Here is a 16,971-nt window from a genome sequence, read left to right as displayed (position 1 = left end):
AAGCAGGGAGGAGGAAGGAAGGATGGAGGGAAAGACAGATAGGTATCAAATCATCCAGGGGCTACGAGAACATTTATCTATTTTTATTTTATGGTATTTATTTGTATTGTCCTCGCCTCCATAACTCAAGGCAGGGAATTTACCCAATAGCCCTTCCTCTTTTCCCCCTGCAACAACAACCCTGTGAGGTGGGCGCAGAAACATTCATCTCCGCAAGGTTCAACAACCTTTGGTCACTAACGGCAGCCAGGCGGCTCTGCAATCGTCATAATTATATACGCCGGTTGCCAAGCGTCCAAATTTTGATCCCAGAATGGCAGGGACAACAGTGGTGGTCATAAGTATGAGGACCGGTCAGAAGTCATGTTTTCCCCCCGCCCCCAATGCCGTCGTAACCTTGAATGGTTGTTAAATGGCCGTAACTTGAGGATTACCTGTTTTAAAAGGTTAGCCATAGAAGCTGAGGCAGTGGTGGGATACAAATTTTTTTACTGCTGGTTCTGTGGGCGTGGCTTGGTGGGCGTGGCAGGGGAAGGATAGCGCAAATTCGCCATTGCCTCCCCACCCCACTAACCTGCTTTCCAGCTCCGTTCTCCTGGGCAGGGCCACCAAAGAGGACCTTGGCGGGGCCCAGTCAGAGGTGAGATTTGCTGGTGCTCCCAACTAACTCCAAATTTCCACTACCGGTTCCGGTGAACCAGTCCAAACCGTCTGAATGCCGCCTCTGAGCCGGGGATAAAAAACGGATCGGTGGAGACGATAAGGCGGCTTGTGTGTACGGAACAACAAATGTGGCCTTGGATGGAAACCCACAAAACGCTCGTTTAGGCCTAAAACAACCAGGCCACCTTTGGAAGCGGCTTCAACAGGCACCAACCTAATTCGCGGAAGCCTTAGGAAGGGGGACAAGCAAGGTTAAACTTGCAAAACTTGAGGTTTTATCAGAGCCGGCCTCAACCGAGCTGCTCTTCACCGTCTCTTGTGGTCATGTTCCTGGTTTGCTCGACCTCGCAGGGTTGACGCTTCGATCCTGCCATTCCCCCCACACACACAGCTAGCGGGGAGTCGAGGGGACTGGGAGCCAGGAGCCCCATCGGAGCAAAGTCCGAAGGGATGCAGGACCCCACCCTGATGGACACCACATTCTCCACCCGTAGAATCAAGTCCGCCCTTCCTGGAATCCTATCTCATCATTCCCCCTCCCTGCCCCCCCAAAATGAGTGCTGTGGGGGGCCTGGTTTTGCGAAGCCCAGCCCGAAGACTCCTTCAGGGCAGCAAGATTGCATTGGCAGGAGGTTGTGTGTCCAATCACGCTTGGCCGATAAAGAATTCTATTCTACATAGACGCCGTATTTTCAGAACAAAACACAATAGGATAACAGAGTTGGAGGAAGGGACCTTGGAGGTCTTCTAGCCTATCCCTCTGCTCAAGCAGAAAGCCATTTCAGACAAAAACCAGTCCAGTCTCTTCTGGAAAACCTCCCGTGTTGGAGCACCCACGACTTCTTGTGCCAAGTTGTTCCACTGGTTAATGGTCCTCGTGGTTAGGAACTTTTAATTCCAGGTTGCTTCTGTCCTTGATTAGTCTCCATCCATGGCTGCTTCTCCTGCCTTCAAAGGTGCTTTGGAGAATAACTTGACCCCCTCTTTTGGGGGGCAGCCCCTCAAATACGGGAAGGCTGCTATCCTGTCTCCCCTGGTCCTTCTTTTCATTAAACTAGACACCCCCAATTCCTGCCACCGTTCTTCATATTGCTCTTTTTTTTTTTTAAGATTCCAGCTTTTTCTAGCTCGCAAAGGGGGTGCTGAATTTTCTACCCCTTCTCCCCACCCCGCCCCCAAATTCTGGGCCAGGCTACTCTTTGGCTGTGCAGCTACCTGATGAGTTGCCAGCCGCCTACATTCTTGGCAAGGGAAAAACGTGGCTTTCTGAGAAGAGGGTGGAGAGGAGGGGGGGCGGGGGGGGCGGGGTGGATTTTAAAAAGGCCCCACTGTCTGCTGATGGAGTTTATCGAGAAATGGATCGGCCCCTTAACCATGATGTCATTTCTCTTGAAAACCACCCTGGGCTATTCAGAGAATTGGAGACAAGGCTGCAAGCCGTATTTATAGTTAGACTAAAGCTTTGTACCTCGCTGCTTTTTTTGACTTCCTGGCTCAACCTCTTGTGCTCAAAAAAGCCAGGACTTTTGTGAGCCATGGACTTCTTTAGAAGGAGAGCCGCCGGGCTTCAAATCTTCCAGGGGAGGTGCAAACTCAATTTTATTTTGTTTTTATTGCATTTCTTTGCTGTGAGCAACCGGCGGGTTTAGGCCTGCTGGCGTTCTGATATGAAAAAAAATAAAATAAATTAAATTAAAGCTTAGCGAGAATTGGTCTCGGGTTTTCTTCCTTTGGAAAAAGGGAAGCTTCTACCAAACGTCTGGATTTGGGACGTTTCTATTCCTTAATTGCAGAAAGAGGTGACCACTGAAGGCCCCGGGTGACCAACGGCTCTTCTCTGGCAGGATTCAAAACAACCAAGCTGCAGCAGGCCGGAATCAGCCACATTTGCAGAATTTGGCTTCTGTTTTTTTTCTGCTTAGAATTCCCAAGGAGCCAAGTGCAAATATTGATTTTTGAGTTCTCTCCTAAATGCTTCCGGCTGCAGGAGATCTGAAACGGACATCATCGCCCCAGCAAGCCGGGATCTATTGCTGTGGGTTGACCAGGAAAGGAGGAGGCAAGGGGGATGAATTTTGCAGAGCTATTTGCAGATTTTTTGCTCCCAAAGGGGAGTTGGGAGTTGGCTTTGGATGGAAATGGCCGGGATCCAAGTGGGGAGTCCCTTTAAGATGATGCTCTGGGTTGTTGTTTTTTTTTTCCCTGTATGAAGAGCATTTCCTGTCTAAATGGAGAGGAAAGCCAATTTCCCAGGCTCAAAACACTGGTAGCTTTTTCACTCAAGAGAGTCTAAATTCTCAGCCCTTGGTGATAACATGAGAAATGCAAGAAGTTTTAAAGAAATCGATCTGAATTTTCAGCTCCCCAAAGAGCCTTTATAATAATAATAATAATAATAATAATAATAATAATGAGAAGGAGAAGGAGAAGGAGAAGGAGAAGGAGAAGAAGAAGAAGAAGAAGAAGAAGAAGAAGAAGAAGAAGAAGAAGAAGAAGAAGAAGAAGAAGAAGAAGAAGAAGAAGAAGAAGAAGAAGAAGAATGAAGTAGCCGTCCCACAGTGTGAAGTCCAGCTCTAGAATGGCTTAGGCCAGACCTTGTCTATTTTTTGTGGATTTCAACTCCCAGAATTCCCCAGCCAGCACGTCCAACATTGGCCATTTTTAAGACTTTGTGGGCTTTAACTCCCAGAATTCTCCAGCAAGCCATGAATTGAAGTCTGGAAGATTGGACTCTTCTTGATTAGGACAAGCATGTTGTTACGAACTCACCGAAGTTTATAAGGCACGGTTTAGAGCAGGGGTGTCCAACCTTGGCAACTTTAAGGTGTGTGGACTTCAACTCCCAGAATCCCCTAGCCAGCACTGGGGAATTCTGGGAGTTGAAGTCCACACACCTTAAAGTTGCCAAGGTTGGACACCCCTGGTTTAGAGCTTAAGTAGTGTTCAGATGGCAATTGCAACCCAGCCCATCAAGCATGGTTAAACCAGGCCTTAATGCCAGATGCAAACCTCATTTCTGCAGAAACAAAACAAATAAATATACACATCAATGGGTTTTTTCCTGGGCCCTCCAAACCAGGAAGGCTGTAATTCTGAAATTAGGGGGAACCAAAACACGTTGAGGAAGAGAGAGAGGACCAAGAACTATTTGAAATCAAGAATCAGAAAATATTTAAAGCCAGGAATCAGAAAATATTTGAATTCAAGAGTCAGAAAATATTTGAAATCAAGAATCCAAAAATATTTGAAACCAGGAATCCAAAAATATTTGAAATCAAGAATCCAAAAATATTTGAAACCAGGAATCCAAAAATATTTGAAATCAAGAATCCAAAAATATTTGAAACCAGGAATCCAAAAACATTTGAAATCAAGAATCAGAAAACATTCAAAATCAGGAAAGAATCAGGAACTAATTGGAGTCACGAAGTATGAATTGAGGGATCAGAAAATACGTGAAATTGGGAAAGATTAAGAGGTTCTTAAAACCAAGAGTCAAACAATTTGAAATGGAGAGAATCTGAAAATATTTGAAATTAGCAATCAGAAAATATCCGAGATGAAGAGCCCCCTGCTTGGACATGCATCAACAGTGAATTTTCATGACTTTGAATCAGCCGTTCTCTTAGCCCATGAAATCACCCGAAGTCAAGGGCGATTAGAAGGATTGAGTGGGAGAAAGAGCATTAATTATTGTCCAAAGTTCTTTCAGAAGTTCTTTATTTGGTGAACCTTAAAGAGTGCAACACCACAATTCCCAACACCACCAATGTGGCAGAATTAAGCCCAAAGGCTTCAGCAGGTGAATGGTGTCTTTTTATCCATTCTGCATTTTCTTCCCTTATGTGAAGAGCGCAGTGTGTGGCTCCCTAAAATCAAATCTGTGAGGCAATGGACGCAAGGTACGGTCAAAAAAGTAGTCAAGATGGTGGCCAGAAGGTGCCAGCGAAGCTCCACCTGCTAGAAGTGACCACCCCCCTGTGGCCGCCATCTTGATTTATTTTGCCCTGCGCTGAAAAGGTCTTGACCGCCGTGGACTCTAGACTGGAAGTTAACTTCCCTGCAGTGCAAATGGCACAATCCATGTCGTGTGTGTGTGTGTGTGTGTGTGTGTGTGTGTTTGTTTTGAAATTTCACACTTCTCTTTCAGACTTGGAATTCAGTACCGGTGAACCTCAACGGCCTTGAGGAGTCTCGCAAAATGCCCTGGTATCCAAGGTGTGTGTGTGTGTGTGTGTGTGTGTGTGTGTGTGTGTGTGAGAGAGAGACCTGTGAGAATTTGAACCCAGGTTTTTCCCAGGCTTGTCTCTCCATTTGTTCAGAAACTCAGTGGTTGTCATGGGTGATCCTTATTTAAGGACGAGCTGAGCAAATGGCAGCTTCTCTACAGCACGACAAGCACCAAAAACCCTTTGAACGAAAATACGCAGCTAAAGGTGTGTTTTACCCACCCAAATGTTGAAGGTGTGTGTGTGTGTGTGTGTGTGTGTGTGTGTGTGTGTGTGTATGTATGTGTATATATCAGGGGTCCCCAAACTTGGCCACTTTAAAGACTTGTGGACTTCAACTCCCAGAATCCCCCAGCCAGCATAGTTTACTCTCTTGTAATCCCTTCTTCTGCAATCTCTCTCCACTTTAAGAGAGGTTAAGAGAAAACAGACATAGCTGTCTGGGGGATTCTGGGAGTTGGAGTCCACAAGTCTTTAAAGTGGCCAAGTTTGGGGACCTCTGTTATGGGGTTCCTATGTGGGTTTACGGAGAATATTCCAGAACGATCCTGGCCGCCTTCTGCTCTCCGATCAGTTGTCCATCTGGGACTCGCTGTTGGGTGAGGCGGGATGAGGTACCTCCGCTTGGGGCGTGGACAAATGCTCCAGTTCGTAGCGCCCGTCTTGCGAGGCGGCCTCCTCCGCCGCGCCCGGCTGCTGGTTTTTATTCCTCTTGTGCTCAATGATTTGCTGCAGCTGCTGCCCCGCGTAGCCGGGCTTGGAGGTAAGTGGGCAGTTGGGCACCACGATGCCCAAGATGTCGGAGACCATGTAAGGGCGCAGCCAACCCACTAACGGCGTGCTGCCTGGGTTGTAGTGCGCTTGTTTGTGGTAGAATAGGATCCCGTCTACCTGTGAGGAGAAACGGGAAGAAAACAACTGGGCTTGGTTCAGGGTAAGGCGCGGGCGTCCGTGGGACAGAGGGCAAAAAAGTCAAGATGGCGACCGGAAACGGCGAGATTTGAAGCTCCCGATTTAAGAATTTCAATTATAGTACAGATAAAAATATATAAATGTACATAAGGATATATAAATGTAGAGATTTATGTTGGTTTGTATTATGATTTGTATCATAATGAGATTAGTTTGTGGAATAATGATGACACAATACTATTAAAATTAAGATTTACCTGTTTTTAAAGTTGGAAAATAACAATAAAAATTATTTGGAAAAAAAAAAAAGAGAAGAATTTCTAATATAATACAGGCAGTTCTCAACTTATGACCGTTTGGAGCAAGGGTTTGGAGCAAGGACACGACTGGAAAAAAAGTGATTTATGACCACTCCTCGCAATGACGACCGTCGCGGAATTCCCCACAGCCATGTGATCAGAATTCGGGCGCTTGGTAACCCGTATTTAGGATGTTTGCAGCCTCTTGGGGTCATGTGATCACAGTGGAAACTTCTAGTAGTTTTCAGGTGTGTGTGTGTGTGTTTGTGTGTTTTTGTGACTTTCTCCACCAGAGGAACTGTGTTTGCACCAAAAGCCCAGCAGGGGGAGCTCCATGTTTTGAGAAGCCTATACGCTCAGAGGGTGACTTGGCTTAAGCAAAATTCAGAATAACAAGAGTTGAGAGGGACCTTGGAGGTCTTCTAGTCCAACCCCCTGAATCCTGGGGCCCTAAAACACACCAGGCAAATGGGCTGCCCAGTCTCCTCCTAAAAAACCTCCAGTTTGAAGGGGGTGCTGATATCTGGAGACACCGCCCTCCTTTTTTAAATAGTTTATTTATACATTTTCCATTTAACATATATTTGTGTTTTGTGAACAGTGTCTGGGTCAATTGTTTACATTGTAATATATCATATAATATCAATAGTTAAATTGTTTGTAATAATAATAATCATGATAATAACATATTTCTCAGTTCCTGAGTTCCATTTCCATTTCCCAACCAATTATAAAACAAATCCCATATTTGAAAGTATTCTAATTCTTCCTTCTCTTTTATCTTTAATATCAGCCTATCCATTTCTGTGCAATCTAAATTTAAATATCTATCTATCTATCTATCTATCTATCTATCTATCTATCCATCCACCCACCCACCTACCTACCTACCTACCTACCTACCTTCCTCTCTCAGGGTTTCCCCATTTTTTCCAGTATTGTGGAAATACAATTCTTGCTGCTGTCAAGATGGACACTATTAAATATAAATTCTGCTTTGTTGGGGAGCCCAGCAGGAGTAGCGCCCCTTGTAGACCCAGCCTGGTTCTGAAAGCCATTTAAAACTGAGGTCCATTCATGGGAACAAGGCCAACTCACCTCGAAGGGGAATGTCATTGCCAGAACCTCACACAGGCTGGCTGGATTGCAGGAGTAGCTCTTGAGGCCCACAAACCTATACTGAGAAAGAAGCCAAAGATGTCAACACACAGACACCTGACATCAAAAACGTCATCGACAAAGCACCGTAAAGAAGGTTCTTTCTGCGCCAACTCAGGAAGCTCAAACTGCCCAAGGAGCTGCTGATCCAGTTCTACAGAGGAATTATTAAGTCTATCATCTGCACCTCTATAACTGTCTGGTTTGGTTCTGCAACCCAACAGGACAGACACAGACTCCGGAGAGTAATTAGGACTGCAGAAAAAACAATGGCTACCAATCTGCCTTTCATGGAGGACCTGTATCCTGCACGAGTCAAAAAGAGGGCTGTGAAAATATTTACAGACCCCTCACATCCCGGACATAAACTGTTTCAACTCCTTCCCTCAAAATGACGCTATAGAGCCCTGCACACCAAACAACTAGACACAAGGACAGTTTTTTCCGGAACGCCATCACTCTGCTAAACAAATAATTCCCTCAACACTGTCCATCTATTTACAAAGTCTACACTACTATTACTATTAATCTTCTCATCACTCCTTATCACCCATCCCCTCCCACTTGTGACTGAATGACTGTAGCTTTGTCGCTTGTATCCTAACGATTTATATGGACTGTTTCCTAGTATAATTTGATTGCTTATTGTACCCTATAACTATTATTAAGTGTTGCACCTTATTATTCATGACTCTTGATGAATGTATCTTTTCTTTTATGTCCACTGAGAGCATTTGCACCAAGACAAATTCCTTGTGGGTCTAATCACACTTGGCCGATAAAGAATTCTATTCTATTCTAAATTTTATTCTATTCTAAATTTTATTCTATTCTAAATTCTATTCTATTCTATTCTATTCTATTCTATTCTATTCTATTCTACCCGATTTACATGCACCTAAACCAGGGGTCAGCAACCTTAAACATTCAAAGAGCCGTTTGGACCCATTTCCCACAGAAAACACCGGGAGCCACAAAAACCTTTCCTGTGCCTGACTATTTACTGAACGGCCACAAAACTAGCACATGCAGTTGAATGAAATGTTCTGTTCTCTTCTAAAACTTTTCATTTCTTGGATTTATCCATGGTTGGCCTACCGGGGATCGCAAAACTCAACACATCACATGCCAGCGGGCGTCGCACATTGGCGATTGTGACACATATTTTGAGCGACGGAGCCGTGGCGGAGGGATGAAAGCGCCACAGGCGGCTCTTGAGCCACGGGTTGCTGACCCCCTGACCTAAACTGACAAGCTTCTAATGATGACTGTGGCCTCACTTTTAATCCAACCAGCTTGCACATTTGGGTCAAAATAAAATCCAAAAAAAAATGACTCACTGGGTTAAGTCTGCTTTTTTCTGACAAGTCTGTCTCCTCTTCCATTTTGGAATGTAGCCAGTAGAACCTGAAATCTGTCTGGAGAAAGGGGAAGAAAAGGGACCAAGAGGTGTGAAAGGCTCTGTCCCCCAAGGTCATTGCACATCCCACTAGAGCTTCACGCAGCACAAATTGAACCTTGCTTCTGCGGTTCATCGAAGCAATGGAATCCTAAGAACACCCAGCATCCCAACTCACAAGCCTAACACTAACCAGGTTTCGGAGGAACCTCTGAGGCATCTCTAGTTGGCCTAGTGGGGTGAGCTTGGCCACAGTTACCTGGCAGTCATAGACAGGGTGTCCCCGCCAACACATCACATCCAGGATGTAGTACGTCTGCTGGACCTCATTGTAGATGCAGTCCAAGATGGTGTATTCTGTAAGCAACCCCAACCGAGGTTAGCCTTTGTGTCAAGCTCTGACTGTGTCATAAATCGGGATTGTGCAAAAGCTTCTGTTTTGCTTTGGTCCCTGCCAAGAACGACAACGATGATGGTCGTGAGGGTGATGGGGAGAAAAGAAACTCACCTTTGCCTGTCGCTGAATTAAGCCGGTTCCCACCAGGCAGAAGGGAAGGGAACTGGTTGACACAGAAACCGCTTTTGGTGTACGCTGATGTGTTGCCCTAGAAGTGCGCAAAATGAAAGAGGAGAAGAAGGATGTGATCTTATTTTTTCTTTTCAAGGCAAAGGATTCCCTTGACCTGGGCATCTTGGTTTAAGCTTGGGAAGAGGCAGAAGGAGGAAGAAGCGAAGGAAGGAAGAAGGAAGAGGAGGAGGAGAGGAGGAAAAGGAAGAAGGAAAAAAGGAAAAAGAAGGAAGAAGAATGGGAAAGGAAGGAGGAAGAGGAGGAGGAGGAGGAGGAAAAGGAAGAAGGAAAAAAGGATAAAGAAGGAAGAAGAATGGGAAAGGAAGGAGGAAGAGGAGGAGGAGGAAAAGGAAGAAGGAAAAAAGGAGAAAGAAGGAAAAGGAAGGTAGAGGAGAAGAAGAGAAAAGGGAAGAAAGAAGGAGAAGGGAAAAAAGAGGAGAAATAAGGAAGAAGAGTAGTAGCATAGCAACCTGAAGAAGTAGGTTAAGGCTGAGAGGGACCAGCCCAAAGTCACCCACAAAGACGGAACTTGAATCTGAGTTTCCCATTGACCGTCTAACCCTCAATTGCAACACCAGGTTGGATGTCCACCTGGTTCCTTACCCTGGAGGCCACCACAAGAGCTCTCTTCCCCGTAGGACACACCACAAAGAGCCACTCCTGGTCCAGATCTGGTGGGACATCAATTAGCCACTCAGAGAGCATCAGCTGCAGAGAAGAGGAAGCAGACCACATCAACCTCCTTGAGAAACCCACCAAAGATCCAGAACGAGAAGAGGAACCGTCCGACTCCAAATCAAGAAACACCAAAGTTGAAGGTCAGGATTTGAGCGCTTGCTGTGAATGCCCAAGGTCTTCAGTTCTCCCCAGTCTCCAAGGAGATCTGAAATCCCCCCAACCGGATGAGCCAATGGCACACTCTACAACCAATTCTCATTTCCCATGACATCTACAGGGTCCAGGATTCGGCCAACCCAACTGCTGAGTCAACATCCCTCAATCAACTTGAGCCAACATCGTGAGTCAACTCAAAAGTTGGATATTGAAGAGACCGCCAGAAGGTAGAGACCTGCCCCAAACTCCTTTTTGGACTGTCATCTTCAGGACCCATAGAAGTGCACTTTCAACACCTGCTCCTCTCTTCTTCCAAAGTTTAAACTAGCTTCCACCTCCCTAATATGAGATAAGCTTCCAAAGCTCAATTTTTAAATGGATCCTACTGTGAATTAAAACCCCATCCTGGCTTGTGCTGGGAAGTTCAAAGCCCCTTGGTGACAGTTGTTTTCTTTGGGTGCTTTTTTTCAAGAACTTTCTAGTTTTTCCTTGAAAATGTTTCATTTCTCATCCACGAAACATCTTCCTTCAGAACTGAAGAGGCTTCTTGGACAAGAAGCAAAACCTCTTCAAGGAAAAACCAGAACATCTTCAAAAAAAGCACCTTTGAGACAACCATGACCTGGAGGGCTGACCACAGACATGGTTTTCTTTGTAACTCTTAGAGGTCTTTTTCCTCGTCTTGTTTTTCACCTTGCAGAATATAAAACCTAGTGAATGAATTATTAAGAAGCAAGAAGGTGAAATGAATAAGTAGGAGAAAGAGTCAGCCTTGGGCAGCCTCTGTAAAAAAAAAAAAGAGAGAGAGAGAGAGAATGTAAAGGAAGCTACAAGTGCAAACAGAGGGACCTTGGATTTAATGAGAAGGTTTAGTTGCCTGCTTGATAATTTTCTGGGGAGTGATAAGGATGACCTTGCTGAGTAACTGAAGCCATCCAAATAATTAACAATACTGTAACGAAGGTGACAGGACCTGCGAAAATGGCCAAACTGACTTGTTTGATCAGAGAAACAACAATATCTAAATTTATCAGTGACTCGAAGCCCTGGAGGGACTTTATACAAAAAGGAAAAAAAAAAGAACTGGTGATTTATATTTTTGATGAGAAGGCAGGATAGGTTATAGAAAGCAGAGTCTTGATTCTTTCTTTAGAGAAAGCCGTTAAAATATAATTGTACTTATAACTGCTGTGAAGACAACAGAAGCCAATTCTTTACATATTTTTTAAATATTTTCTTCTTTCTCCTTTTATTTTCTTTCCTTTTTCCTTTTCTGTGCCTTTAATGTTTTCTTTTATTTCTCCTTTTCTTTCTTGTTCTACTTTAGTTTGTCTTACTTCTTACTACTGTTGTTAACGCTTTGAATAAAACACGTATATATGGATAAAACATTAACAATAGGAAATCAATTCTCTGGGAATTTTTTTCTGAAACGGCAGATCCTTTTTAGGATGAGGAATAGTTTTGTTGAGAAGTTTGATTACACATCTGATCATTAGAAATAAAACAGGAAGGAAAATTATCAAGAATTTTGGGTCTTTTTTGTTCTTCTGTGAACTATTTTTGAAAAAGGGATTCTGTAACCCTGGCAGCTAATCATTTCTTGGTGTTTTTTTTTAGGATTTAGAGTATCTGAAAACCATTTAAAAGTCTCTAGGTAGGAAGGAATTTAGAATGGAAAAAACTCCCATGATTTTCACAAGCTGAGTATTATTTATTTTTATGACTGCCTTTATATACACACAGAAAATGTTTCAACCAATGTTTCTTTTTTCCCTGAAGGATCTTATCATTATTTTAAAGTTTGAAGAATAACGTAACACAAAGTTGCCAAAGTATTCTGTAAGGAGGTATGGAAAATAATGGACGGTTTTCCTTTTTTAAAAAAGTAACCGTTTTATTGTATCAAACCAAAGATTAAAAATAACCTGGATGTGAAAATAGGATTACATCCAAAAATTAAGACTTTCCACGTTTTACTCTAATGTAATTTATTTTATTTCCTGTTTCTTTGTTTTTTTTAATTTTTAATTTTTAAAAAAGATTCAATGCACTTGTTACTTTAAAGGGAAGAAAAAACTGTAACAACTAGAAACAACTTTGTTAAGTTTTTAGAACTCTTTTAACTGGGCCACCCTGCCTGCTGTTTCATACCTCTATCAGCTTAATATTTCGAGGCCGTTTCGATTTACTGAATGAGGCCGATGTAAAAACCCAACGTCTCTTTCCTAAGTTTTCTAAGGAAGCTGGACTTTTTGGAGGTGCCACTGACTTTGACGAAAATCCATCAACGAGAGAAATATTGAAAACACACATCTTTTGCACCAACCTGCTACTTAGATCCTTAGTCAAAGGGCTGGACCACTAACAAAGAAAATGAGAATGATTAAATAAACTGACCCCCGTTTTCTGCTGCTTACCTGGTTGGCATATCGCTTGGGTAGCTTCTTCACAATCTCTAGCTCCATTTCTTCATGATCTCCATCAGCCTTGGATGTTTCTCCCTCCTCCTCCTTCTCCTTCTCCTCCTCCTCCTCCTCCTCTGTGTAGGTCCAATCGTTCTCGGCCAGCCTTCTGGCATGGTTTATATAGTCCAGCCGCTTACTTGACAGACAGAAAGAAAAAAAAAACTAAAATAAAGTTTAACCCTAAGCGGGAAGAAACACCTCAAAAGGACAGTAACAAGGTGAGCTCAACAATTTAGAAGTTGCCTTGAGAAGAAAAATGGGCCTAGTTTTTTTGAAGGTAGGAAGTCTTTGCTTAAGGATGGATCGCTTAAAGACTGTTATGATGGATCTCCAAAAAGGGAGAAAGGTGGATGGAGAGAAGGAAGGAAGGAAGGAAGGAGGAAAGAGAGAGGGAAGGAAAATGGAGGGAGGATAGTGAGGAGGAAGGATGGAAGGAAAGAAGGAGAGAAAGGAGGAAAGAGAGAGGGAAGGAAAATGGAGGGAGGATAGTGAGGAGGAAGGATGGAAGGAAAGGAGGAGAGAAAGGAGGAAAGAGAGAGGGAAGGAAAATGGAGGGAGGATAGTGAGGTGAAAAGAATGGAGGGAGGGAGAGAGAGAAGATAAAGGGGGAAAGAGGGAGAGAAGGAAAATGGAGGGAGGATAGTGAGGAGGAAAGAAGGAAGGAAGGAGAGGAAAGAGGGAGGGAAGGGAAATTGAGGGAGGATAGGAAAGGAAGGAAGGAAATTCACAACCATGCGTTTATTGCTATAGTTGCTTTTAATGTGAGCTGCCATTTTTAAATTTTTGTTTAAACCATTTTTAATGGTTTTGTTTAAACCATTTAAAAATAGCTACACTTTTTAAAAGGAAAGAAATAACAATTCAACGGGGCGCTCTCCGTTCCTAACCATGCAGGAAATAAGCCTATGACTCTCCGGAGGAGCCATTCAAAGGCCCCCTCCTCACTTCCCACAATGGGGCAGGGGGACTTGCTAGCTTTAGTGCCCGTGGGTGGGGGGCGGGGGGGGCCCTCTCTTACGTCTTCTGGAATTCCAGCAGCCGCCGGCGTCGCTCGCCCTGTTCCAGGGAGCTGTACTTGGGCTTGTACTGGGCCAGGCGTGGATGGGGAGCTGCGGGGCTGTTCAGGTCCTGCGAGACGACAAAGTTGCAGGCCAGCGTCTGGCTCAGCTCCTCCATTCTTCCTGTGGGTCAGCCTGGAGGGAGGAAGGAGGACGGAGAGGGTCAGCTTTGCTCTGTTCTGACCCAGGCTTCGTCAAACGCAATTCAACACAAACTTGCTTTAAAAGCAAAATCTTATTTTATTGCAACGCTGAGAATTGGTTTCATTCCCAGCCAGAACTAATATTAAAACACTTCCCCGAGATAAGCACCCACCTTTCAGTTCTGTGAAGTGCTGCCCAAAACAGAAGTATCAAATGAACTAGAAAACCAATCGAACGACTTTGCTTCCTGCAAAGGTTTTGTCATCTTGGCCTGACTTTTATCCCTTATGGGAGGGGCAATCACCTCCCAGCCTTATTCCCGAGTCGCCCCTTTTCTCTCAGCTGCTCTCGCCTTCTAGCAGCTCTGTGCATGTGCACACTGGGAACAGGCCCCCCTGTTTCCTCTTCCTCGTTTCTGCCAGACTCCAGAGGCTCCAAAGGCAGCACCCCACTCCCAGATGGTCCTGGCCCCATCTCTGCATCGAACGCAGGACCCTCGTCCGAGTCCTCTCTGGACTCCCTGACTGGTCCCCTTGCTTCCTCACTGCCATCTGCATCGGCTACCGGTGAACCACAACAGCTCGGGAGGGGGGACGGGGCCAAAGAGAGGGCACTTAGACATATCATCCACTCCCCAAATAAGGGCACGGGAGCATGTAATGCAGCCGGGGTCTCCAACCTCGGCCATTTTAAGACTTGTGGACTCCAACTCCCAGAATCCACCAGCCAGCCAGCCAGCCATGCTTTCTGGAGAATTCTGGGTGTTGAAGTTCAAGCCCCTTAAAAGTTGCCGAGGTCGGAGACCCCCTGGCAACCCGTGATAATCTTCTACTTACAACCATCTGTTGAGTGGCCATTCCAAGGGACCCGGACACCAAAGGAAGTGGCTCCTCGGACTTACAACCGTCACATAAACTCCCCAGGAGGCAAAATGTTGGTTGCTAGGCAACCGGGATGGATTTACATCAGTTTGCAGCATCTCAGGCATCATCCGCCACTTCCCTAGCCAGCTTCCGGATGAGCAAAGTCAATCGGGAGGAAGCCAAGTTCATTTAATGACCATGCTGTTCACTTAACGACTGCAATGATTTGCTCAACAGCCACTGCTAAGCAGGTCATTAAAAAAACCAGCCACCCCATCCTGGAGGGATGCTGGAGGCCGCCACCAGCTTGACTCACCTCCCCCAAGTGGGCTGGTGCTGCAACACCCATCATCCCCAGCCAGGATGGGAACGGTAGTCCCGACCTCTCCTTGCAGGGGTAGGAAGAACAGAGAGGATTCCAAAGTGGGGGGGAGGAGACTGTCCTCCCCTCACAGAGCTGGGCTTGAATGCACTTTGCACATGCCCAGGGGACTGCTTTCTTTTTTTTTTAAATGAACTTTCTTTAAAAAAAAATTTTTTTAAAAATTTTTAAATACATTTTCATTCTCGGGAACGAGGACCAGGGAGGGAAAGAAGGGCGGATGGACAGAGAAAAGACCCCGCTCGGAGGTCGCCCCCGCCCCTGTGCGCTTACCCAACCCAGCCTCGCTCGCCGCCAGGCGGGATTCGATCCCGCGAACTCTCCTTCCAGAGAGCGCGACCAACGGAAGCAAGCTCCGCCCCGCCCCTTCCGCGATTGCGTCATTCGCAGGCAGCGCGAGGGTCCTCCCTGGCCTCCGGAAGGGCCTTCCGAAGGGCCGCTCTGCTCTTCCTCTTCGCCTTCTCTCTCTCTCTCTCTCTCTCTCTCTCTCTCTCTCTCTCTCTCTCTTTCTTTCTCCTTCCGCTCGGCACCGGCAAGTGGCGCATGCGCGCAGCTTTAAATGGACCATCCAGCTGGCTTCGCTGCAAGCCGTGCTTGGAGGCGTGCGCGAATGAAGAGGCGGAGCTAGACTAGAGTTCCCCCCCCCCCCTTCACCCAGCACCGTCGCTCTCTTGGTTGTGGAGAGGGGGGGGCGCGTATCCACCTCGAAATGTGGTTTGCAGTCCAAGCTTTCCATTTTTTGACTAGCGTTTGTGCAACTTGGCTGCTTTAAGAGAGGTGGACTTCAACTCCCAGAATTCCCCGGCCAGCTTTGTTTTGCTTCCTGGTTTGGCTTGGTTTGCTGTGGAATTGTGGGAGTTGAAGTCCATCCCTCTTAAAGCAACCAAGTTGCAGAAAGATTGATGTAGAGCACGGGGTCTTCAAACATGGCAGCTTTAGGACTTGTGGACTTCAACTCCCAGAATTCCTCCTCCAGTCAGGTTAGCTCAGGAATGCTGGGAGTTTTGAAGTCCACCAGTCTTAAACTTGCCAAGTTTGAAGACCTTGGATGTAGAGGCTTTATGAATGGAAGGCATAAAGGACTCTTGGTTTTCCAACAGTGGTGATCATTTTTGGAGTTGCAACCTTTGCACGTCATCCAGATTTTATTGGAAACTGACCGGGTTGGGATGGCCAGCGTCAATCCCCAGAAGAAGGATTGGGATGGACAGCCAAGGTGTGGACCCTGGCACCTGGCTCAGGCCAGCATAGGGCAGGTGCAATTTTCACCCCCTTGGACGTTTTTTTGATGGAACCGGACTCCGCCATGTGGAACCAGGCTTGCAAAGAGAGAAGTTGTGTAGCTGGCTGGTTGGCTTGGAGACATCTGGTGACCCAATAGGTAGCCTCTCTGATGGTCACCCCAACTCAAAGAGCACCCCTGAAACTCTTTGCTCGCAAGTCATTGTCATACCCAATAGAAGAGCATTAGGTGTAGCTCAGGGTTGAACTGTGGGGTTCTCTGACCTTGGATGTTTGCTTGCAGACGTTTCGTGACCCAACTAGAGAACATCATCAATGCTACTAGGGAATGGGGTATAAGGAGGAGGAGGAAGAAAAAGAGGAAAAGGAGGAAGAGAAGGAAGAAGAAGAAGAAGAAGAAGAAGAAGAAGAAGAAGAAGAAGAAGAAGAAGAAGAAGAAGAAGAAGAAGAAGAAGAAGAGGAGGAGGAGGAGGAGGAGGAGGAGGAGGAGGAGGAGGAGAAGAAGAAGAAGAACAACAACTGTGGTGTCCTCTGAGCTTGGATGTTTGCTTGCAGACGTTTCATGACCCAACTAGAGAACATCATCAATGCTAGGAGGGAGTGGAGTTTGCAGAATGAAGGAGAAACGAGGAAGTGGATGATTGGGGGGGCTCGATACACCCTGAACTAGTTGGGCGATGAAAGGTGCGCAAGCAAACTAAGCTCAGAGAGCCCTGAGTACTCCACAATATTTCAAATAATTGCAATTCAAC

At 45.6% G+C, this 16,971-nt stretch overlaps 1 protein-coding gene across 3 annotated transcripts; it reads right to left on the bottom strand.

The window, feature by feature from the left end:
• Positions 1–4,366: 4,366 nt before the first annotated feature.
• SNUPN (snurportin 1) lies at positions 4,367–16,592 on the bottom strand. Of its 3 annotated transcripts, none has more exons than XM_087941651.1 (9): positions 16,431–16,592; positions 13,549–13,723; positions 12,483–12,666; positions 9,832–9,936; positions 9,169–9,265; positions 8,920–9,017; positions 8,602–8,679; positions 7,202–7,282; positions 4,367–5,783 (listed from the first exon to the last, which is right to left on the bottom strand). In XM_087941651.1, exons 2-9 carry the CDS (start codon positions 13,704–13,706, stop codon positions 5,463–5,465), a joined length of 1,122 nt encoding a protein of 373 aa, XP_087797777.1. In that variant the 5' UTR covers positions 13,707–13,723; positions 16,431–16,592; the 3' UTR covers positions 4,367–5,462. The 3 variants fall into 3 exon arrangements, with proteins under 3 accessions (XP_087797777.1, XP_087797778.1, XP_087797776.1); XM_087941652.1 differs by lacking the exon at positions 16,431–16,592 and adding an exon at positions 16,138–16,395; XM_087941650.1 differs by lacking the exon at positions 16,431–16,592 and adding an exon at positions 15,251–15,429.
• Between the last annotated feature and the right edge of the window lie 379 nt (positions 16,593–16,971).

Source organism: Pseudonaja textilis, chromosome 13 (assembly GCF_049901715.1).
Source record: "Pseudonaja textilis isolate UNSWEBS1 chromosome 13, rPseTex1.2, whole genome shotgun sequence".
NCBI lineage: Eukaryota > Metazoa > Chordata > Lepidosauria > Squamata > Elapidae > Pseudonaja > Pseudonaja textilis.
The sequence above is the reverse complement of the archived record's forward strand: the minus strand, read 5'-3'. Positions and strand labels throughout refer to the sequence as shown.

Excerpts from the sequence above, each read along its gene's own strand:
- SNUPN (XM_087941651.1), bottom strand. The coding sequence starts at position 13,706 with ATGGAGGAGCTGAGCCAGACGCTGGCCTGCAACTTTGTCGTCTCGCAG. Across the intron at positions 9,937-12,482 it reads CCAAGCGATATGCCAACCAG|CTGATGCTCTCTGAGTGGCT; the intron begins GTAAGCAGCAGA and ends TCTTCTCTGCAG. Across the intron at positions 8,680-8,919 it reads ACCCTGTCTATGACTGCCAG|ACAGATTTCAGGTTCTACTG; the intron begins GTAACTGTGGCC and ends CCCTTTCTCCAG.